General features: G+C 43.5%; 1 protein-coding gene across 2 annotated transcripts in view; it reads right to left on the bottom strand.

The window, feature by feature from the left end:
- LOC126426846 (uncharacterized) overlaps positions 1–23538 on the bottom strand; it is a 268198-nt gene that overhangs the window by 217906 nt on the left and 26754 nt on the right. Inside the window, exons 4-5 of one of the 2 annotated variants that reach the window (XM_050088864.1) lie at positions 22218–22417; positions 9593–12126 (exon numbers count right to left, since the gene is read on the bottom strand). In XM_050088864.1, the coding sequence (XP_049944821.1) occupies positions 10649–12126; positions 22218–22417 (1678 nt within the window). In that variant the 3' untranslated portion in view covers positions 9593–10648. Of the gene's footprint in view, positions 1–9592; positions 12127–22217; positions 22418–23538 lie in introns of those variants that run through there. The other variant, XM_050088865.1, reaches the window with a different exon arrangement.

Genomic DNA, 23538 nt, shown 5'->3' with positions numbered 1-23538 from the left:
GCAATCTAGACCACCACCTCTGAAGGTCTCGCTGTATGGTGGAACAATATGCAATGTGTCGTTTTCATGACCAATAAAAAGGGCGGAAATGATGTTTATCTTGATTCTATTCCAGGTTTCTGTACAGGTTCTGGATCTCTCGGAACCGATGTGATGTAATACATTTTGATGTGTGTATCTACAGGCAGATAGGATTTGCAAACCTTTTTAGCATCAAATGCTAAGCATTGTCCTAACAGAAAGCCTGAAGGTAGTACTATTGGACCTCCACTTACAAAGTCAATACCGTCTTCAGTTGCTCATATCTCTGTTTTAAGTATGTGGGTATTTGCAAGTAACTTGAACCCTTCTTAAGCTGTTTTAAATGTGTGTTTATATCGTCGAAATTTTTTCACACTGTACCATACTGCCCCTATTCACTCAATGAGTGAATATATTTGCTGTATGTATGATTGAGGGTTTGCAGAATAGTATGACGTGTTTATCATATCTGTAAATATCTTGCATAATATTTGTTTTGCGCTGGTGCTCTTTCAATGAAAGACAAATACACATTTTAAATAACTTTGTTTATTAACGTTTTAGACATGCACAAAATAAAAAAAAAAACAATTGACACATTTCTTAATATTCGTTGTGTCATATATCTCTGTATTATTCTTTAAATAATTGTTTTTTTTATGCTATAAATTCTGCTTCCATTGTGTTCAATGCAACAGGAGCAACGACGTATCTCCGTCGTCTGTCTGTAAACCAGGCTCTACAGTTTCAATATTTATAGGATTATAGTAGCAGCCCTTGGTGCTGCAAGCATACATATGTTTACATATTGTTCTAAATCATCTTGTATGCAACATTCACTTACATAACATACAACATCGTTTAGTAACGCTTTCACATATACTTGCCACCGTATTTGTCTGTTGCAATCCGTAGCGCACTGCGTAACCAATACAACTTCACGACACTTTTATACAGGTCGATGATGGTTGCCTTATTGCTACAGATGTTCATGTGAAGAGGAAGTTGAAAAGGATCGTAGTCTGTTGTCATCAACTTCTCAGTGTGCTTCATCGGCTAACAATGCTCCCCCTAACTCGTATCTGTAAATTGTGTTTTACATTACGACGGACATCCTCAGTTTCTACTATAACTTCACACTCACGATCTCATGCTAATCCCACATATACATGTTTTGAACCATAAGCTAACATGTACGTACTGGTAAATAGTAGCATTCTGAAATGAACTGATAATATCATAGAGCTGTATGGTTTATATACCTCTCTGCAGTATAGATGACCTCGAAATCCCAAGACTTAATGCAATAACATGCAAAAATTATATAGCACGACGACAGGGCAGTTAACACACTTTCTAAGCAGTGAAGACATAGTGAAAATGACACTGTGCCGCGACTCTCGTCGGTAAGTACTATTTCAGTATCCACAGTCCAGTTCACTTCAGGATACAGAGACCAAGACCATGGGAGAAGCATAACTGATAAATCATATGTAATTATTTGATGAAATTATGACATACACCTCAGGATCCAGAAGACAGCCCCTGGGTAATTACATATCCTGATGATTAAGCATGTAAGTAATCGAATCAGCACATGTGAGGGTAAAGAGATCTCTGGAATTAGGACGATTTGATCATGTGACGTCACAGCAGCGGGCAGGACGTGCAGCTGCCTCAAGCATGTTGCAACATGTGACCCTGTTTCTGTTATCATAATACTGAGGCCATTGAAACTGGAATATTTAGAAAGCGACATTGAATTGTCTGTAAAAAGAGCACTCACCCCATGCTTGAGATAAGCACATCAGCCTTCTCCACTGCTAATCCATTTCAAGATCCTCTACTGATGTCTGGGGAGATCGAATCCTGTCTTCATGAATGGGTCCTTGACTAGATGCTTGTTGACTATTGGTGACGGATTCCACTGAATTTCCCGTAAATGGTTGACAATCAAAGAGAACACAACGAGGTTTTCTGCTGTGCATGATGAGGGTTTCCTTGATTTCAAGTGTTGATGTTCTGCCTGTGGAGCATCTCAATGACTGGCCGGCTGAGGATTTCTTCAGAATGTTCTTCCAGACCTTTAGGAGAGCTGGTTTCTTAGAGCTGGGGGTGGGATGATGCTGAGAACAGGAAGTGTTAGAGCGATTGTACTCTGAATACATTCCATAATACCTGATTCAGTTGGACATCTATCTTCTTAGTATGAGCACTATTGATCCTGGTCGAACAGTAATCTTCAGCAACAGAGCACCTATGATAGGGTTAGAGCTATGGATCTCAAAACACGAGCATTAGCTCCCCATAAGATACCACCAAATTTTTAAGACTGTTGTTTCTCGTTTTGGCTTTAGGTGCTACTTGTAAGTCAACAGTTCTATCTAGCGCTGTTCCTGTGTATTATGGTGTAATGCAGTACAATGAGACTTGGTCTCTGAATCTGTCTTCTGGTGTGCACTCTGACTGTCTTCTGCATAGATGTGATGTAGATACAATTATTTTCTGTGGATTTAGGTGGAGCCACTATTTCTTGATGTATACATCTAAGACTTCCATATCAGTGAATAAAGAGGTTTCAGCATCATAAACGTTGAGGCTCTGGGCCACCAAGCAAATGTCATCAGTATAAATCAATTTTTTTGAAGACTTTTGGTAAGCTGTGCATGTACAGACCAAAGTGGTAGTGGACTCAGAACAGACATTTGAAGTAAACTATCATTTGCTTTAATTACCCTGCATCTGTCATTGTGAGAATTGATATGAAATGCTCTATTGTTTAGCATGTTGTTAAGTAAGTCCTTAAATTTACTACACAATCGTGAATTTCTAAAGAAGTGCTTCTCACCAAGCAGTGTCGAGAACAGCTGATAGGGCCAAAAAGGCAGCTACACTTACTGATTTCTGCTCATACTCATTTTCGATATAAGTAACTAGAGAGAGTGTCTCTTCCGTAAATTACTTTCGCTTTTTAAGCTGGGCTAGCGCATTTATTCTTAACGAAAGAGTGTGTTTCAATTGTTACTATATGTTGAGAGTTGCACTCTGTAACTTCGTTGGTGTAACCAATAGTCTATGGAAAATGTGGTTTATTAGTCAGCATGGGATGTTTTCATTATTTCTATTTGCTTAATTCTTTAATATCTGAAAACAGTTTACTATTCACATTCACCCGATAGGTAGTTTCCAATTACTTACACACTTCCAAGATATGCTATTAGATGATGGCGTTCAAGCCTACAGAATTCATAGCCACATTGCATTTACCATGATTGGCATATCATTACGCAATACTACGTAACTTCCTTAAATTTGGTTAAATCTAAGGCAATTCCCTGTTTATTGTTTCTTTTACAAGCTAACAATAGTTGATTGGCAACCAAAACGTGTAATGATTGGTAAAGCAATGTGGTTTTGCGAACAAGAAAATTGAAAGGTTTCGTAATTAAGTTTTAATGTTTCAGAAATACATAAGATCACTTATCTGCAGCACCTGATAAGTCAGGTCTTAATAACATGTCATTAATGTCAAGATCATTCGTCGACTACTTCAGATTGACTTTGTTAAAGAATGTCTGTTTCTCAATTGCTGATCCCAATTACAGTCACTGTTGACAGGGGAGAGGTGAAAATGAAAATGTTTAAGTTTAGTACAAGCAGCAATGTGCCTTACCAAACGTGTTACTCTTTGAACGGAAATGCACTTAAAGATGTGGTGACGGTGTTCATCTTTAATCTGACGCTCTTCTTTGGTTTTGACGCAGCGTGTAATCCTGGCGGATTGGAGAACGATGTTATTCTTACAGCTGAGTCCTGGCATTCGCCTTATGAGTGGGTTAAAACCTTACTTTAAAAAAGCAGCACCTGCGTTTATTTGTCCATCGTTAAGGCATTTTGTTTCCTGTTACATTGTATTGGTAGTCTTTAAGACAAATGCTTAGGAACTAAACTCTAGTATGATACGAAGGGATTTGTAAGATAACTTTGTAGGTCGGAGGTAAGTGCTATGTTATGTGGGAGAAACTGCTGTCTGAATGGTGTAGTGGTCTATGTCTTTGTATAGTCAATAGCATAGCTACATCATATTTATAATTTCTGCTGTCATGACATTACATAGGTTTTGTTTTCAGCAAATGTAGTTATGTCAGTTATATCTTACTGAAGGTAATATTACAGATAGGGAAGTGGTCATGGATGTAAATGAGGTGGAAGATGTAACTGTACGAGATCAAATTTGACAGTGTTCTGAGATATCTAAGTCGAAACGAGGCCCAGGGAGTAAACAGTCTTCTGGCAGGATTACAGGCAGCCTCGGGAGAGCCGGCCACGGCGGAGCTCTCCCACCTGTTGTGCCAGGCGTATGAGATAGTCGAAGTACCCACAGGCTTTAAGAAGAATGTAATGTTATCAATTCCAGAGAAAGCAGTTGCTGGCAGGTGTGAAAATTACTGAACTATCGGTTTAATAATTCGTCGTTGTAAAATACTAACACAAATTCTTTACAGAAGAATGAAAAAACTGGTAGACGCCGACCTCAGGGAAGATAAGTTTGGATTCCCAAGAAACGTGGGAACATGCGAGGCGCAACCTGACCAAATGGAGGGGCGGTTGGTAGGACACGTTCCGAGACGTCGACAGGTAACCAATCTAGTTTTGAAGTGAAGTGTGGGTGAAAATCGTAGAGTAAGACCAGGTGGTGGATACAGTAAGGAGATTGGGATGGATGTGGGCTGCAGTATGTACTTGAAGAGGCCTGCAAGTTATACAGTAGAATGGAGAGCTATTTTTAAAACCAGTCTTCACACTGAGGGGCGGAACAACATCTCTCTGTTATAACAGCTTATTTTCCAGTTGGTGTATTTCTTCATTGTTTGTAACTGACTGTCAGAGTACCTCTGAAGATGACGTGAGGAATATATATTTATTTAAAGTAGGGATAGTTGAATATCACGGGTTGGTGATGAAGGATAGATTTCGTTGATCCACTGTATTTTAATCTACTCGACTTGCTTAGCGATGATTCCTGCTTGTTTTTGAAGGGGCTGACCTGCTCGTTAATTCTGCCGCATGTTGGGGCGCGACAATAGTACGCAGTGTCGTCTGTGTACAGGGCTGTTGTTTCGATCCTCGACCTTTAGCGATGTCAGCCGTGTTGTTGGTGTGTAGCACTGGAGACGTGACTGTCCCACGTGGCGTCTCTGCGGCTGGCGTAATACTTGTCGAATGGTGATCACCAAGCAGCGCTTGTACTTACCTATTTCCAGCAACATTTTTAGTAATCTGCACACTTTGGCATGCGAAGTTCACAAGTAACGTTTCAAAGAGCAGCCCAGCATGCCACAACCAATGGAAGGCGCGTTCGCCGTGCACGAGAAAGCTTGCTGGCGTTGTGCCTGCCGTGTTGCGTTCAGCCTGCGTCGCTCTGCTGCTCAGTCCTGGGACCGGGTCGCCTGTGCTGTGGTTGCCGCTGAACCCGGCTTGTTCTTGTGCCATTATGTTGCTCAATTCCTTGAACAATTTTAGTCTGTCTCGAAAGCTTTCCCTGTCACTGAGAGCACGGTAACCTGTGATTTGATGTTGTTTTTAGGTCTTTCGGGTTGGGAAATCATCTTGATTTTAGCTTGCTTCTATTTTAGAGAGACTATTTTCAGTTTCATGGCCGCGATGAAGAAACGTCTGATGTGTTTGAGGCAGGTGTCTTGTGAAAGGAGTGATTTATTTTGTTATCTTCCAGTGCCTCCAGTCTCTGATCTGCTTTCTTTCCATTTCATATTCGTCAATCTTATAAAGTAGTGGATGTTAAGCGGTTGCATTCGGATTTTCGAATATTATTTCCTCGTCGGTTTCATCGAATTTTGGATACCACGGATGACCGTGAATGTTTTTGTAGCACTTTGAGGAACTTTTTTGAGGTCGTCAGTAATCAATGACATTCTCATCTGCTATTAAGGATGGTTGTTCGCAAATGGTGTGCTATGACCTGTTGGAACTTTTTTCCAAAAACTACTGCTATTGTGGGACCTAATTCTTGTGATTACCTCGCGCATCATTTGGTGGGTTTCTCTTCTTATTAGGTCATTGAAAACGTTGAAGCCAATCGTAGCATATCCATTTGGTTAGTGCCGTATGGTCTACAGAATTTCCCTACTGTTTAATTTTGTTTCTTATGTACGTCAGGAGTCTTAAGGAGTGGTCTGAATAGTTGATTGGTTAGGTTTTGTGTTAAAACGTATCAATCTGATTTTTTCGACTATCCGATTTCGTGAGTTTATGATCGTTTTAAGTTTTTTCCTAGTTTTTGTGATTCACAGCATAATAAATGATAGGTATTCGTTAGCTATGCAGTCGCCAAATTCAGTGTAGCTTCAGAATCTGGGTAGCTATGTTGTACGTAGTATATGTCCAAAGATAGAAGTGCCATAGTGATTGATAAAAGGCGGCGAGTCATTTCTGAGTCTAGCGTGATTCAAAATGGCTACAACAAGTTTAATATCTTTCTTGTTCAATTTTTCAGCAAATATCGCAGATCTAACACTGAGTCTCCTGTTCCTTTAGCTGGGCACAATGAGGGTATATAATTAACGAGATCAGTTGGCGGTTCCTCGGCAGGATACATCATTGGTGTGTTTTATATGAAAGACTATGAAGCATCTATCTCAGCTTCTACTACGGTCTGTTTTGCGTGACAGATACAGCTATCTAGATTGATTTCTCTACCTGCTCATGAGGTACGTGCTGCGACTATAATACCAACTTCTTTTTCTCTTGCTATGCCTTTAGGTAGTTTGTTTTTAGAGCAGAAACCCAGTGTGTTGACAATGCAGATAGTGGCAATATCTTTCTTAGGCTTGAATGTGAAGGTTAATTCTTGTTTCCTGGTGTCTCAGGCCAGGTTGGGCATTGGCCTCCTTGTCTATCAATATGGCGATATAGACGTGGATCCGTGTTCCCCAAAGAACGTAGTAGGAGCTTTTTAGAAACTGCTGTTATTGTTTCCCTTCTTTCAAATATCATGTTGGGAAGGGCTGTAGTGAAGACTCAGAGTATGTTTTCGTGTCATTCTTGGACGAAGACCGTGATTATTTTGATCAATGCGCTTAATGTGTTCAGATTTGTTGGCTGAGACAGGCTGTTTTGGTCTTTCTTTGCAACTCTCATCACTATTAACGTTATCAGTGTTGCAGCTCCTGCATTTTGATGCTTCTTGTTTCGGGTCTGTTTTGCCATTAAAAATTCGATGCGCTCGACTCCGTTCTTCACATTTCTCTTTATATCGCAGCTTATTGGAAAGTGTTGCAATATGGACGTAGCTGTTATTGAGGAGGTAGTCTTTAAATAGTCCAACCTTGTGAGGTACACAGTGCATTCTGATATGGTGAACAAGTAGCTTGTTAGTTGGTTCTTTGTAACTATAGATGACTGGAAGGAATAGCGGGGAATTTTGATTTAGTTTCCCGGTACCTTTAGGTCCCCTTCAGTTTTTTCGTTTGTTGTATCACGGTCAAAATTGGTTATCACAAAGGCGAGCGTGAGTCTGTGTGGTTTCTCTTTTGCTTACTGTTTGGCGTGCGGTGTGATTTCTGTTACTGTTGCTTCAGATCGGTAAGTAACTCAAACTGTTCTCTCGGGTTTCGATATCTGATGGGTGTGTTGTGATGTTGGCAAATTTTTTCGGATTTTTTTTGTGAACGACTTGGTGGCCCAGGCAACTGTTTTAGTGCAGGTTACAACGATTTGGCGGTTTCTTTGCCACCTTCTTAGTTTATAGTTTATTGTAGGGTTTGCTAAAGTGCCATAAGTTGTGTTAGATGTGCGTTAATTCCATCTGCATCCAACCAGTTGTAAACCTTGTTCTTCGTGAGATGTATTTGGATGAGTGTAAAGTTTTTGTAATTGGAGTATCGTGTTTGTGGCGGCTTTGCCTGTTTACTTCGGGTTTCTTGTCCGGGTTTTCGGCTAGTTCGCGTAGCGTTGCGTTTCTGGAGATCTGGTGGAGACAGAGTTCCCTGCTTCAGTCTGGTGCGCTGAAAACTGTTGTTGCATATCGGAAACAGGACGATCCATAGTCCCCCCCGCTCTGCTTGAGAGCGCTCGCAGTCAGCTTCGAGTTCTGTGCCTTTAGCCTCGGCAGATGCGGGTTGGTCGTCCCTGTCTCAAGTGTGGCGGTTGTGCAGACTGCCGATCCCAAGTCTGAGTCGCTCTGACAATGCTGCGTTTGACGGCAGTGGCGCGAGTTACGCATGATGCACTTTGCAGCGGACATCGTCTGAGTAACACGTGTGCTGTCGAACATCTACGTACATGTAACAACAGTTCAAGCAGTTTCGGCTGCGAGAATGCTTGTCTCCAGATATATCAGAGGAAAGCCCTTAGTAGGTATATCGGTTGCAGAAGTTAATGCTTGATACCCCACGAGTGAAAGGGTTGTAACAGCTGATTCCCTGACCACCCATATCTGCTCGCTGGTTCGCCTTTTTGAAGACCAGAACGTGACAGCAGCGGCTGTAAGCAGCAGCAGGTAGTGGCCAGTGGTGGGGCTTGCAGTCCGCTGCTGCTCCTGATTGGCTGAAAGGCCCACGTGTAGAAGGATTTCGTGGAAAGGCTCGGAGCTCGGGGAATCGAAAGCTGGCCGTCGGCGCCCGTGTGGCCGACGTGGCGGGTCGCGGGCGCTCTGGAGCGGAGTTCTGTGTCGCGACGCGCAGCGTTCTCGAGTTTCCAAACGCCTTCTCGTTTGCGCGCATCCATTACCGCTTAAGAACTTTCCTGTCGTTATCTGCGAATGTCGCATAGTAATTAGTGTGGGCGTTTACGGCGAATTGTAGCTCAGGGAAAACTCGGTGATGTTAGCTTAGTGGCAGTGGTGCTCCGACTCAAATGACTGACTTGGCTGGGGTAATTGGATAGCGATAATCTCAGTTTGTTATCCAAATCTGGGAGTAATGTTTTTTGAGTGACCGTCTTCCTGTTGAGTTTGAACTGTGTATTTCGTACAGCCAGTCGAAAGTAATTTCCCGGGCTCGGCTGTGAATGTTCCCAGTACTGCGGTCGTAACTCGGGATGTTGCCTGGGGGTAAGTAGGTAGCATGAGGGCCGTTAACTACTGGCTTTCGAGCGATGAGGTTCGATACTTTCCAGCGGGTCGAGGCTCGGCTGGCGACCACTGTGTCGGGCTGACTTTACGCGTGTCCCGGTGGTGCAGGACGCTTGTCTGGGTGGGCCCCGTGTCGGCTCTGGCCGCCACCACCTAAAGAGAAGGCCGTGGCGCGCTCTCGTGACGTCACGCAGAGCGGGCCAGGGTTGGCTTGGCGCTGCGCTGACAGAATCGAGGCGCACGGCCTGCAAATCTCCGTCAAACGGTTTTACAGAATGTGTTGAGCTGCCGGCGCCCCCCTGCGGCCAGGCGGGCTGCACCCGGCACCTGCCTCCCTCTGGTTCCACTGCGTTCAAACGGAAATCGCGGTTAACACTGCGGGTGCCTGCTAAGTGCGAAATTCACGAAAATCACTCCAGGTAGTACTATTTATCACAGGATTTTCAGTTGGGCTGGATACTAAATTCACACAGACACTCCTTTACTTTGCTCACTCAGGTTTTATTTGAACAAATGGGAGATCGTCTATTGATTACGAATCACAACAATTTCGGCGTACTGTGCGCTTCTAGTGAAGCTACTATGGCACATGTTTTCCAGGACTCACAGTACTGGCACAAGTTTATCCTTCCACAGTACTGTTTCTGTAAATACGCCTTTAAGTAATGTTCTTCCTTGCCCAAGAGTGGCACGTGTAACATTAACTTTTAACATCTGCCATAGTACCCTTACAAACCTCTAGCTTAACAAATCACCATCTTGTCTCACAAACCCAATAATGCTGATCTCATAACTCTGCCATTCGACACTTTGCGTTCACTTCAAGCCACATTTCACACAAGTCATCTGTTACTTTATTACCATACCTGTTTGAGCCACTCTATGTAATCGAACCACTAATAAGCTCAACAAACCCATTTACACTTTCATGCACACACCACTTCATTCATTGGCCCCTCTCTTTTGATTTTATAAGTATCTGAATGTCTCTTGTCATGGTACTTGAATTACAAATCATGTAAAAGTACATCTTTCACACACATATGGAAAATTTCTTTGTTTCAGACATAATATGATATATACTAATATCATACATTATACATTAATAAAATCGACAAACTGCAAAGACAGATCCTCGACGGAAAACGGAGAAAAGACGTCATACGAACATGTGTCCAGAAATGCACCATCGCCACGGTAGATGACACTGACGAACGGAAATTCCTCCGACAACGTGCTGCGTTTTACTTGTATATAACATGCCGTGTGATTGACGCAGCCTGTTGTATGCACAAAGCATTTCCCAACAATTTTAGTAAGTAGTCTCAGTGCATTAGAATAGGTAGACAGAGGCTACCACTCACAAATAAGCACACAGTTATAAATGAAGGAGACGTTAGGAAAGAGAAGTACTGGCTGTACGATATCAGATTTAATGACATTTGATATTGTCATACCAGGTAGAGTCCATTTTTATTGCTGGGTTTAATGCAGTGTAGTGTGGAGACAGTTATTTGCGAAAAATACTGAAGGAGGCTACACCGAGGATTCTGAAAAGGGAGACTGTTCATTGTTTCTCCTGGCCAGATTCCTCTCGGCTGCTGAACATAGCTCTAGACCTGCAGGGATGTTGGTTGGGTTCCACCAAAGAAGTATCCTGTTCTTCAGTACGGGGAGCGTCGTTCCATTGCAAACGAAACAGACGAAGAGCACTGGTCCTTGCACCATCGTAACTAGATGCATATAGTACACTAACTGCGCTATTCCCTGAGCCTGGTGGAACCCAATTCTAGTAATAATTCCTGTTCCACTTAATATAATGGCTTTAACTGACATAAAAAGACATTCCTTCTTTGAGGCAAATTTCTTGTTATCAACAATTTTGAGTCGCCGCATGGAGCACCGATTACGTAGGTACATGTATCCAAGCAGTCCGAGACAAACCAAATTGAATGCCACAGACACTGAAATCCCTGCAAGGACTACCATACGACTGTAGATCAGGTAATATTTACTCGTCTTTTCCAAAGCAACAGCTGCCACACATACTATACTCCACGGTATAAGCACACACAGCACCTCACGACGGAATAACTGGCTTACTTCAGCAGGTAGTAGCTGGTTAGGAAGCCTGAGATGGCGAACACAAGCGTACATGTGGTAGCAGAATGAGTTCAGCCAGATACAGCTGAGAAGTGTGAGGGCGCTGTCTATCAGCACTGCTGTAGGTAAGTCAGGGACGCCTGCCATACGATACACGACCTCAGAACACAGGATCTGGACTATGCACGTGATCTGAAAGGACAAGAGTATCTTTCCAGGCAAGTTGCGTAACTGGGGAAGGTACATGTATACTCCGGCAGTCGAAAAACGGAAAATGATATTTATCAGTATAAATGAGATTTCTAAAGGCTTCAAGCTGTCGATTTTAAAATCCTTGTATTTCAAGGTGGCGTTGGTTAAACTGTTTTTGTAGTTCAGTGTTTGTTCTGTTAGCTTTTGATCCAGTATACTAGTCCTACTATAGACCCATAGAGATCCCAACGTAGTGTACGTACAATTATGGGAAGTCTTAATGGAGGAAAAGTCATGACACTTTAGCAACAGAATAGCTCTGGAAACAGAGCAGATTGCTTCTGTAGCGTTCGACTGCAGACATGATTGATCATCAGGACTATCGAAATAGCAGCGAGCATCGTGCACGCACTGTATCATACTGAACGGGACGTCCTGACAAATGCCGTACGAGTTGACAGCCATCCAGGCCAGCAGACAGAGGTTGACGTTTGCCCTCTGCGTGTAGGCCAGGTAGCTGGTGACGGGTATGTGGGGCGACCTCTGCACCACGTCGTCCCACAGCTGCTCGCGGCAACGCTCGCGCTGCTTCACGGCTTCCAGTGGCAGGTCTTCCAGCGGACACGTGGGGTGGTCCAGGGCGTTCACCAACAGCTGCACGCAGTCAGTGTCCACGGAGAGCGTAGCGTGGCTTCTGTCCTCCAGCTGCCACTCCTCGTCTGCAAGAAAACGACAGCAAGTGGGTGGTGGCCGTACACTGCAGGCAGCTGAATCCAAAGCCTTCTCTGGGTGACGAGCCTGGGCGTCGTTTACCCACATTACCCTGGTTCAGTTACCCAGAACTATGTAAGGCGGCATGTCAACACAAAGTAAGAGTATTAACAAAGACAGGTATCATTGTTACTATGCACGTCTGTTTCATCTACAGGGTGCCCAAGAAGTCCCTGTATCGCTCTTGACATACTAAAAATAAGGAAGTAAATAGGTTTTATTGATAGTCCTGCATGGAAAAAAACAACGTTATCAGAATTATATTTTTGTTTCAGCACTGCAGTCTTTGAGTTCCGAATCCATCTTGTAAAGGAGGGATTACTGGAGGATTCGTGGGTTCATGAACGTCCGCAGATAGGAAAAACTATGTAACGCATGATGAGACCATTTGCCTCAGTCCCCCTCGTAAAGTAGCCATGCCTGATTGAGATAAATGTCCTGTATTTTCAGGCTGTCTGAAAGACAGGCCACGTATTGGAAGCAATAAAAAGTGACAGGAAACGTGTGTCACCCACTCTTAATCAGATGAGCAGTCTCCAATGAAAATCATTTGCAAAAGAGTAGTTGGACTTCAAGCATCTTCTTCAACAATGCACGACCACACTGAAAAAATATGAATACGAAAGGATTTAGGCCCATGCTTGTTACTGAATTATCTGACAATGGTGTGGAGCAACGATTTGTAACCTACCGTACTTTGTTGTGGTGACTTCTGCCATGTCTCGCTCAAGAGTGTTGTTTACGTATAAATGTGCCATATACCACTGTTTGATCAGGAAAAAATTGTTTTCTTGTCTAAGGAAAGTACCCATATTACCAAGAGTTGGAAAGGAACATACCTCACCTTATGTGGGCCATTGTGTGATCAGAATACCTGTTAGGACCACATTCTTTTGAAGCTTACATGAATGGGAACTTCCATTTCTCTGTACAACAGAAGTTTTCAGTATCTCAGCTCCATGACAAGGCAGTCACGGATCTTGTGTGGTTGTAGAAGGAAGGAGCTTGAGTCTCGTTTTGTTGTTCAGATGTGTGGGTTTCTTAATGAACAACTTATTCTCGGATTATTTGGTTCTGCAGCATTTAAAGCCACATTAAAGTGGTTACCACGAAATCCCAACATTACCACCTCAACAACCTTTTGAAATCGTCATGACAAACTTTTGATCTTACCACGCAAATAACTGAATATGAAGAATAATAAAGCCGCTTGTGGCTCAACGTTGAAAGATTAATGGAAAATTGACACAAGTGTTGAAGAAGTCTTTCTAAGCAGAATTACTAGAACGATCCGCAATAAAGCAAGGGGGACAGCGAGACACATAGATATCTGAGGAAGGTGTGATCGTCCATACACTGATCCGTTGGATACGTATTTTTTTTTATATCTAACTACGTCCATATAGAATATACTCTTTTGACATAACTCCATAGGCGTCCTGTACAAAGAAATAGGATGCAGGCTGAATTCTCGTCTTTGTGATATTTCACTTTCCTCCGTGAACTTAGTGACCCCATCACGCAGCGTAAAAAAAGTGATGGAGCATATTTGTCACCAGTTTGTTTCGTTAGCACGAGATTGTCGAGAAAAAGCACAACAAAATACATTAACTGACGATTTTGGGAGTTCCTTTACCACAATGAACGATTTACTGTTAATACTCTGTTTGCATACATTCAAAAACACGCAAAAAATGTAATTACTTTGTCTCATTCGTACCTTGTGTAATGATAATGATGCAGCAATAAATGCAATTGGGACATATATGCCTCAGCTGCTGAGTGGATGAATGTGGGATTACAACTCCAGAGATTTGGGATTCAGGCATTGCTCCCGAGATTCCTTCTGTCACTTATCTCTTCTTTCACCTCTGACATTGATTTATGGAAATCGAAAATGTCGGAACTGTAGAACTGTTCAGAGACCCAATAATTAACTGTGTCCCACAATTATTAACTGGGTAAGTTAGCTCAGAAGTAGGAAGACGGCGAGTGACGACAACCTGCAGTAGGACAGCACTGTGGTGACCAAACCAGGCTTCAGGTTGATGACTGCTTTACCTACTGCATTCTGAGAAGTCCTGATGGTCGTTGTCCTCGAGCACTATTCCTGTTCAGAGTACAAATCAAAGGAGAGTGATACTGATATGCTACACGTCATCCAATGTATACCTCATTGGCGTGTTGAGCGCAAATGTATACCCAGTAAGACGAATAAGTTCTGAAAGATTCTTACACACAGGCACAGTCTGTGGAAGGCCGAATGCACGACTTTGTCGTAAACACTCCATTTTCTTTGTTATTCATTCCACTCCCACCACATTATCGTGTGGTGCGCAAGGTTCGGAAACTTTGCTGCTTTTTGGGGAGAATGAATAAAATGATAGGTTTCAAAAAAATAAAAGCCATAGCGTCTCTACATAAACACATGTACATTGAAGTTGATGATGGTGCTATGGGGAAGATAAGGCTCTTGCTTCTGGCAAGTCACTGGCAGTCAGTTCCCAATATCTACTACGAGGGTAATACAGTATGATGCAGGTGCCGGCCAGAAAGGGTATATGTATTCAAGGTGTTGGAGTGGGCTGGGAAGTATGATTGACAAGTTGATGTGGGTAGAGAGAGGTGTGAGGGAGGGATGACAGTGGTCAGGAGGCTGGAAGCGGGATCATCTACATATTGAAGAGGCGTAGACGCTAGGATTATAGCTGGTTGGAGGAGTAAGTGTCTACATACTATTCTGTAATAGGAAGAACCAGCCAGCTGAAGTTCCGCTCGAATAGGATACAGAAGGGTGGCAAGTGGAGGGCGCACCAGAAGCCTAGGTATTCAGAGGATAGGCGAGAAAAATTGTTTTTGTTTCCCACGTTGATGGAACGTTTGCAATTTGTGACAAAGTCTGAGGAACCTCAGAAGAGAGGGCAATGTAATCAGCTGGCAGAGGTTGCGTCTGCGACTGCAAATATGATACAGAATGCAAGGTGTTCTAAGACTGTAAGGAATGGCAAATTTTTGAGAGTGCTGAGATCCAAGCTATATTGGCGAAAGTAACACTGGGGCCACTAAGGCTTTTGGAAAGACGAAGGAAGAGACAAGATCAGGGGTTAACGTCCTGTTGGTGAAACAGCAATTAGAGCATAACCCAGAATTGGGAAGAACGGGGAAGCAGGACAGCTGCGTCCATCCATAGGAACCGTCGTGTCATTCACCTTAAGCTGTGTAGGGACATCGCAGAGAAACTAAATATGGTCGAAAATCAAGTTTGGAGCCAACAGCTTACCACAGCATCGCCTCGTTCAGTGGGTTTTACCCAAGTACAGAGGATGGCTGAATGATGAAATCCCCACATTGTCGAGTTTCCTGTCTTCTTAATTTGAGTTTGTTGTAAGCTGTGGACGCGTGATTATTCCAAGATATGAGAAAGTGAGAGTCCTCTGCCCATGTCAGCAGAGAGGAATGGAGCAGCAAGTCCACCGCCTTACTGCAAGCGCTTATCTTCCTCCACGTAATTGGGCACTGTCCTTGCATTGTGAGAGAACTGTGACTCGGAGTTATCTGTTGAGTGTACATTATAATGGATGCGTTAAGAGCTTAACATCCACTTCCGACACACATGTTGTAGTGTCTTGGTTTTAATAAATTTACAAGTACATAAATGAAACAGTCAATGAAAAGAACGCCTTGTTGTTTGGAAAGCGATAAACTTATTTTTAACACCTCGCGGCTGTGACTGCGGGAGCACGCGTGGTATTAATTGGGGTTCAAATACGCAGGAGCTGCTGAAAACACTGAGCGGCATTACAGTGCAGGTCTGAAGATGATGAGCACTGAACGTTTACTACAACTGTGCCAAATGTGTGTCTGTTGTTGGCCCTCAACTCTCTGTACGTGCATGCTTGGCCTGAGTGACGTTACGCCGACACTGCACTCTGAAGGCAGAAATTCGTCGCTTCTCTGCAGTCGTCATGGAACTGTTGATACCCTCGTAGACAGAACAGAACTCAGGCTGGACTCTGGCAGAACTCGTACCAGGCAGTGGCAGAGCTGGAAATACTTGTCGTGTGTGGCGCCTCGAAGCTACAGGAGGCGTGGCTTACTACTTCTTTCTCATAGGCGGTGGCGATGCTGCTTACGTGTACAGCATCTCTGCGGTGGTCGATTGTCGATTTGCTGCAGGCGATTATCGTCGACACCACATGTGTCACCTTCAACAGTGTCACAGGCATCAGTGTATCATGATACACTGAGGAGAGGTAATGTAATGCAGAACACTGACACGAGGTCTGGTGATGAGAAACTTTGTGCTTCAATTCCCCCTCCCATTACTGGGGGAATACCAGCAATGCAAATTTCTTCCATTACCTGGATTCGAACCAGCTTACCTTTGAAGAGAGTACCACCACACAGTCATGTTTATGTGTGCCATGGTGGAAGTTAGGGAGAGAGAAATGATTGGTGGTATTTATTGTAATAATTCCTTGGGTTTTTAACAAAAGTGTTTTTGATGTAGCAGAGGCTACACCAAGAGGTGAAGTTATCGAGGCAGATGGAGATATGCTGTTGAGTAAGATTTACAGTGACAAAAGAAGCATGGTGTGCCAGGCAAGGAGCTATACAGTAAACATAATTCATTGGGACACCTGGCACTTGCCAGTGATCTGAATGTGCGACTATTGCGGAATATTTCGCCAGTGGAGGAGTCATCATACCACTTTTCAATTATAGGCCACATGTCCTGTGGACAGACACCAGTGGTTCCCATTACCTTCTGCATTCTCATGCCTTTGAGCATTGCAGACTCTTCAGGGTTTTAGGAGCAGGGGAAAAAAGTGGCTTGAAGCTCTATCCTCCCATCCATCATTACTGACGATTTTTGTTCTAAATTTAAGCAGTAGCGAGGTTCGAACCTGGGTTCCATCACGTTTTGATTAGTATACAAAGACACTACCCTTAAATCGTAGGGGAGCCGTCGGATGTAAACTTGCGTACAGTATGATATCACACAACTTGACTAGAGCTAGTAGGAAATAACAGTTTTGCTTCTCTCTCTCTCTCTCTCTCTCTCTCTCTCTCTCTCTCTCTCTCTTTTTGTTTTTTTTTTTTTTTTTAAGGAGGTCGAAAGTAATGGAGTCATGAGCAGCCTCTCATAAGAATTTCCTGAAATTGTAAGACGTCGTGGTCTCCTTCATTGCTTCCATATTCCGCCCTCACAATCATACTCTGCACATCAAGGCGCTTCATTCGAGCCCAAACTCGATAAGATAAAGTCAGTATTGTAAGAATTCATGTAAACGATATGCAAATAACTAATAAATCGCAAGTGCGCACCGTGGTTGAAATACTCGAGGCTGGCATACACACATACGTTCCAGACTCGACGGTCACAGGAGCTTTAAGCTCGAGAGAGGCAACTGCACCCCAGGAGGCCGGTCCCAACCTATCTACGTCGGCCAGTGACCGTCTGTAGAGCAGACAGCGTTAGCCCTAGTGAAAGGACGACCCCGTGTTCGGCTTAAAAGCAAATTCCGCTACATTGTGTGGGAGCAGCCAGCCTACACATTCTTTACACATAGCACGCAGTTTCAGAGATTTTCACAGGGAGACAGCAAACGCCAAACACTGATACTACAGATTTCCGGATTGGTCACCTTAAACAAAACGTCATTCTCCCGTTTTAGAAGAGCAATGCTGACTGGCAGAGGATATTTCTGACGCCTTGAGCTGAAGGAGTAATGGAAGAGATCGAAAGATATACCCCTTCACGTCTGGCGTGCAGAGGGGCCGTTCCGTTGTCGCTCTTGGAGCGAGAACACGTAACGAGAGCGTGCGCGCTCGTACGTGTACTCAAAGAGCGAGGAACAAGTCTCTCCTCAGTACTTGACTGGGAGAGCACCTCTGTCGAGAGCGAATCGAAGTGCAACTGTGTATTGAGTCCTTGCGATTAAATGTTGTTCACTGTGTTGGCCGCCACACTTATTGTGCGGTGTGAACGGACTGAGTAATAGTTAAACGCCTGCGAGCGAATTTTTGAGTGGCATCGCGGTGGACTGGTTATCTGACCTGTGTACCACGCCAATAGTTAGACTAGGGGCGAACAGGAGTCCTCGCCTTCATCAAGGCGTAGGGAGAGTTTGATTGGCGAAGGTCAATCCAGAGAGAACGAGAGTTGTCTTATTTGTCGGCAGCGAGCGGCGCAGACAGCAGTCATCGCAGCTACAGCTCTTGCGACCCCCACATTTCCTCCACAACAGTACCCTTCACAGCATATCACACGTGACAGCCTCCACTGTACCTAGCAGCATTCTAACCGATAATTATTCAAGTTGAGTAGGTGCGGCTCTCAGCCATTCTGCCAATTCAATAACAATCTTAAACTTTGTATAGAAATTTCATTACCGAATCCTACCCTTAAGAGGTAACTTCACATTCTGAAAAGAACCCACAAATAATGTGTTCAATTCATAAGTAAAAGTGCTATTGTGATTTCTCAGAATTTTTGCAAAATAAATAATAATTTTCGTTACTTTCATGTATATCTTACACTAACTAGCACTACTCCAGTACCCAAGTATCCCACTAGTTACGTAACACATTTTGTGAATTTTTGTGTCATTTCCTTACAGTGGACGACTCCGGAAGGTATTTATTGCTGAAAGTTATTCAGGCATTTCTCTTTAGAACTTTAGGAGTGTCTGTCTGACTTCTGTAGTAGTGTGGGGGTGGAAATTGCATCTTGCAGGGGCCAAAGGGTAAAGGGTACATCTCAGATTAATCTGTTGCGCAGAATGACAGAATAGCACCAACCCACACGTTCACAAAATGTGTGGCTTTATAGTCTTGTGTTGTAAATGCTATATTTAATTCGTTTTGTGGCGTTATAGACAGGTATTTTAAACTGGGACCAAGAGATATGGTGGTCGTATTTGTGTGACATTGTATGTACCGAATTGTCGAGCAGTCATTAGATACAGTGAGTATATCTTTAAGATATGAAGCACTGAGTCTGGCTTGTTGAGGTTGTTTGGTAATGTGTGGTTGTTATGGATGAGAGGAGAATGAATCCTTTTTCAATAGATTGTTCAGTTTATGGAAAATGTGGCAGTGTTTTTGTTCATGTGTATCACCAATCCCAGGGTTTCTGATGTGCAGAATGAGGTGCTGGTATCAGGATGTCTCACAAGCACCCATTGGCAGTACCATCTGATTGTATGTTGTAGCAATTATCTGTGCTTTGTAGAGTGTATAGTGACTGGGACTGTGTTACGAGACTGTAACAATTTTCATTAAAGTATAGTTGTAGCATTGAGATAACACGTGAGTGATGATCTCGTTGGAGCTGAGGGAACAGACATATGGATGGAATGCTATGCTGCTGCTTTGTCTTCATGTTTTATGTGGCGAAACAAGGTTAGGTATAGGTTTTAAGCTGATGTTTTGGTGTGGCTGAAGATAAAGTTGGATTGCTTTTTGGAACAGGTGACTTGGATGTTAAAAGTGGAAGGTGACTGTTGGTGTTGTTGTCATCTGTTGGACGAGAGTTGAAGGCGAGTGAATGTTGTGGAAAAACTGGATGTCTTTCATGTTAGGGATGCGACACAAAAAACTGTTGAGATGATGACGGTGAGCTCGACTGATGGTGTAGAACACTGTGGATCTGAACTCAATATATTTGATGGTGAGGATGCAATGCATGTAGTTGTTGGGATGCGGAATGTAAGTATAGTATCGTGAATAATGCGTTTACATTATATTTATTAGATCATTCGAGTTGAGGCTGTGGAGATGATGCAGTTGTGCACGGATTGTACATTTGGGCACAGTTAACATGGGAGGTTTTACGAACTTCCAGTATGCTGCAGTAGTTTGGGTCAGCAGCTTCTGGTAACCAGTGAACGAAAAACAGTTCCAAGTTTTTGTTCATTCGGTGAGTTATCTCTATGCACTGTAAATGTTCATTTTCGACTATGTTATGGTCATTTGAAAATGGGTCTCGGTCCGAAACAAATCATCGAATGAATAAAAAATAAAAATTTGCAACTTGGATTGGTTTTTCGTCCTACTGATGGGTGGTTTCGTTTGTAAGTGGGATAGGTCAGGTGGTTCTGCGATACTGGGTCAGATAGTCGTCACACAGGAAGTATTTGTGAGATGTGTAGGCTTGGATTTGCGATTTAGGTGATGTTACACAATGGCAGCGACAACAGATCAGGGCTCAGTTCCTGATACGTTGGTCTGTTGTGGGCAAGCATCTAGTTCTGCTGGACAGTGATGCGTAAAGAAGCCGGCAGAGAAGCGCCACGGTTTTAATAGTGGCGAGGGCAACTCTTTCAGACAGGGGCGTTGCAGCAGCCTGCTGGATGGTGCGAACCATTTAGAACATCGCCACGTGCTCAGAAGAGATTCGCACCCGTTTCTTCTTTCCCTCCCCCTCCCCCCCCCCCCCCCCCACCACCATCTCGACCTAACTGCCACGTCCTCTCCGATCTCTCTGGATTTTCACGAGAACTTTCCCCTAAAGATATCTTCAATGTCGGGCTTAAAGTTAGCTTCCAGACAAACGGTTAGTTGTCCACAACTCTGTATGGTCTTGTCGCTGCTCATTCTTTAATATCTTGTCGCCACTCGTGAGGAATTGAAACATCAACTACAGCTTACACGTTTGTTCTCGGTGTCCATAACAGTTTCAGTCATGATTATAGACATGCTGCAGAGTGCAGCTCAGTCTAGCAACAGATGGGGTAAGAGTCTGCTTGTTTAGTAACTTGCTAACAATGCGTATTTCCTTTTATGTGCCAGTATTATTCTCGTGAGTGTCTGCAGTAAATTATCGGCGACAGCCGAAATTTTGGAAAGGCCTTTCTTCTCAGTATTACAGTTCCTGGTCCTACTATACGGATATTTTTGTGATAACTTACTTCCTTATCTGTTGTAACCCTTTTCGACCACCTTAGTTTCTTAATTAGTCAGCTTACTACCAATGAAAACCCTGCAACTCGTTTCATGTCTGGTGCACGATAGATAGAGGATCGAGTAAGAGATAAAGTCCAGCAACGAGAATAAAATAATAAATTAAAAAAATATAGTGATTCAAACAAATAGAGTTGTTTAGCAGACAGGTGCGATAGCTGTGTTTCCTCAGTCCTACTACAGTTCATAGTATCAACATTTCTAAGTATAATATTATCTGTGTATTTTGTACAATTAACTGTTCAGTTACAAATCGAAATATTATTCGTCAAAGAAAATTAGTAAATACGAACAGTATCATGCCAGGATCATAGATGAGAAATGTAGAACACTACACAAGTTACAGTATTGACTAAACATTAGCTTGTCTGAAGCCGTTAAGTTGCAGAAACCATTCGCCATTTTCAAAACAAGCCTTAGACTAGGTCTGAAAAAAAAAAAAAACTACGTGTACGGAATTTTAGAGCGTTTATAGAAGATAAGAAGGAACACTTTTTTTATGTGAGGCACGTGTCGCACATGTATGAAGGTCTTATCTGCACTGGCGTTCAGAGACGGAGTTCAAAGTGCTGTGGGATGGGCCCTGTTTTAGAGGTGCTGCGGGCCTCCTGCGGGAGGGAGACGAGTTCTTCAGTGTACCAGACACTGGCGGACACCCCAGGTGACGTGGTCGCCTGTTAGCCTGAGGCTGCAAACATTATTTGTGAGACACCCACTTGTTTCGGTGTGTTGCACAATCATTAGCAGCCAGATGGCACTTGAGTAACGTCTCCAAAACATCACACAGCCTCTGTACATCGCCGGCATCGAAACCTTCACGGGCCACGAGCAGCTGGGGGTACACCTTTGACCTTTGTGTCACATAAACTTGTCATAGATCCAGACGGAGAGTTGCCGAGGAATCTAAACACTGACTTTGGAAAGAGCACCAGAGATTACGTTGCGTGGCGTGCAAAATCACGCAAGAGCTAAAACTACATATTCAGAAGGGTATTTGAATCTCATTCCTCGAACAACTGAACAGTTGTCAGCGCATAACCGTGAAGTGGCCGGGCCCCAGTATTAAACTTACCTACAATCTTTCCGTAGGATGAATCGATGTAGTCAGCTGCAGTGTACCAGTAGAAACGATGGAAGGCGTACAGTTCGTGAGCGAGGCTGAACATTTGCGACGCCTCTGGCTGCCGCTCCTTGCACAGCGCACTGAAGTCGTCGTCAAAGGAGGGGTTCCACGGCTGATAGCGCAGCAGGCGTTCACTCAACAGCGGCCGCCTGTAGCACACAAGGTGCCAGGTTAAAAGTTGAAAACCTAGCATGTATACTTTATGCAAGAACGTACAAGTATTCAGAACGGATTTCCACTCAGCAGTGGATTAGAAACTTCCTGACAGATCAGTACTGTGTTCGAGACTGGGACACAAACCTGGAACTTTTTCATTCTTTAAAGGATGCATAGTAACACAGCAAACAATCGCAAATCCATTGGTCTTCTTAGCATTTTAGCGCATCGAGATTTCATCTTTAGATTTCAGAGCACTTGAGTGAGATACCAATTGTAACTATTTCTTGCAGATCATCCACTCCGTTCTGTGCTGCTATATCGTTTTAACTGGTTTCAGGCACATCAAACAGCAGAACTGCAGCGCTTCCTGCAGAATACCTCTTTTCTTTAAAGAAGAATTTCGTATGCATTGCAAGAGAGTGAACATGTGATATTTACGTTAAGGATATGAATGACTTGTTCGAATTTGTTATAGATCATTTTAGACGCTGACATGTACACATGTCTGTCATTAGCTGAAGCAAAATCTTCCACATTACCACTTGAAAATGGCTCATAAGGGCGAAACTGCAATTGTAAAACAATTTCTAAAGTCAATGGCGAATATGACGTCCTTAAAAAAATAGACTTAGAGCTGGGCAGGCAGGAACCGAGAGCCGCCGTCACAGCCTTACTTCCGCCAGTAGCTCAGCCGCTGCCTTCCAGCCGTCACAGAAGCTCCCCTGCACGGCTGGCGGGACCAGCGCTCCCGGAAGGATGGGCACTGCAGTGACCAGAGGCCTCGGGAGTTGCTTCCTGGACGAATCCTCACTCTGCAGTGGAGAGTGCAGTCACTTGAAACGTCGGGGATCCGACACACGACTCTAACCGGCCAGGGAGTTTCCTACCTGCTTTAGGTGATGTGACATCTGCGATAATTTTCCGTAAAGACTGTATGACAGCTGAAAGCGGAACTCCCACAGGAAGAAGAGCTCTATGGACAATCGTGAGTGTACCGTCAAGCAGGTCCACTTACTCAGTCCCTTTCAGCCAATCCAACAGCTAAGGACAGCGCCATACGATGACTTAAGCTATTTCAAAACCGTCTTTGCAAATACCAAACAGGTGTTTT

Source organism: Schistocerca serialis, chromosome 11 (genome assembly GCF_023864345.2).
Source record: "Schistocerca serialis cubense isolate TAMUIC-IGC-003099 chromosome 11, iqSchSeri2.2, whole genome shotgun sequence".
Taxonomy (NCBI): Eukaryota; Metazoa; Arthropoda; class Insecta; order Orthoptera; family Acrididae; genus Schistocerca; species Schistocerca serialis.
Note: the sequence above shows the minus strand (reverse complement) of the source record. Positions and strands in the feature narration are given on the sequence as shown.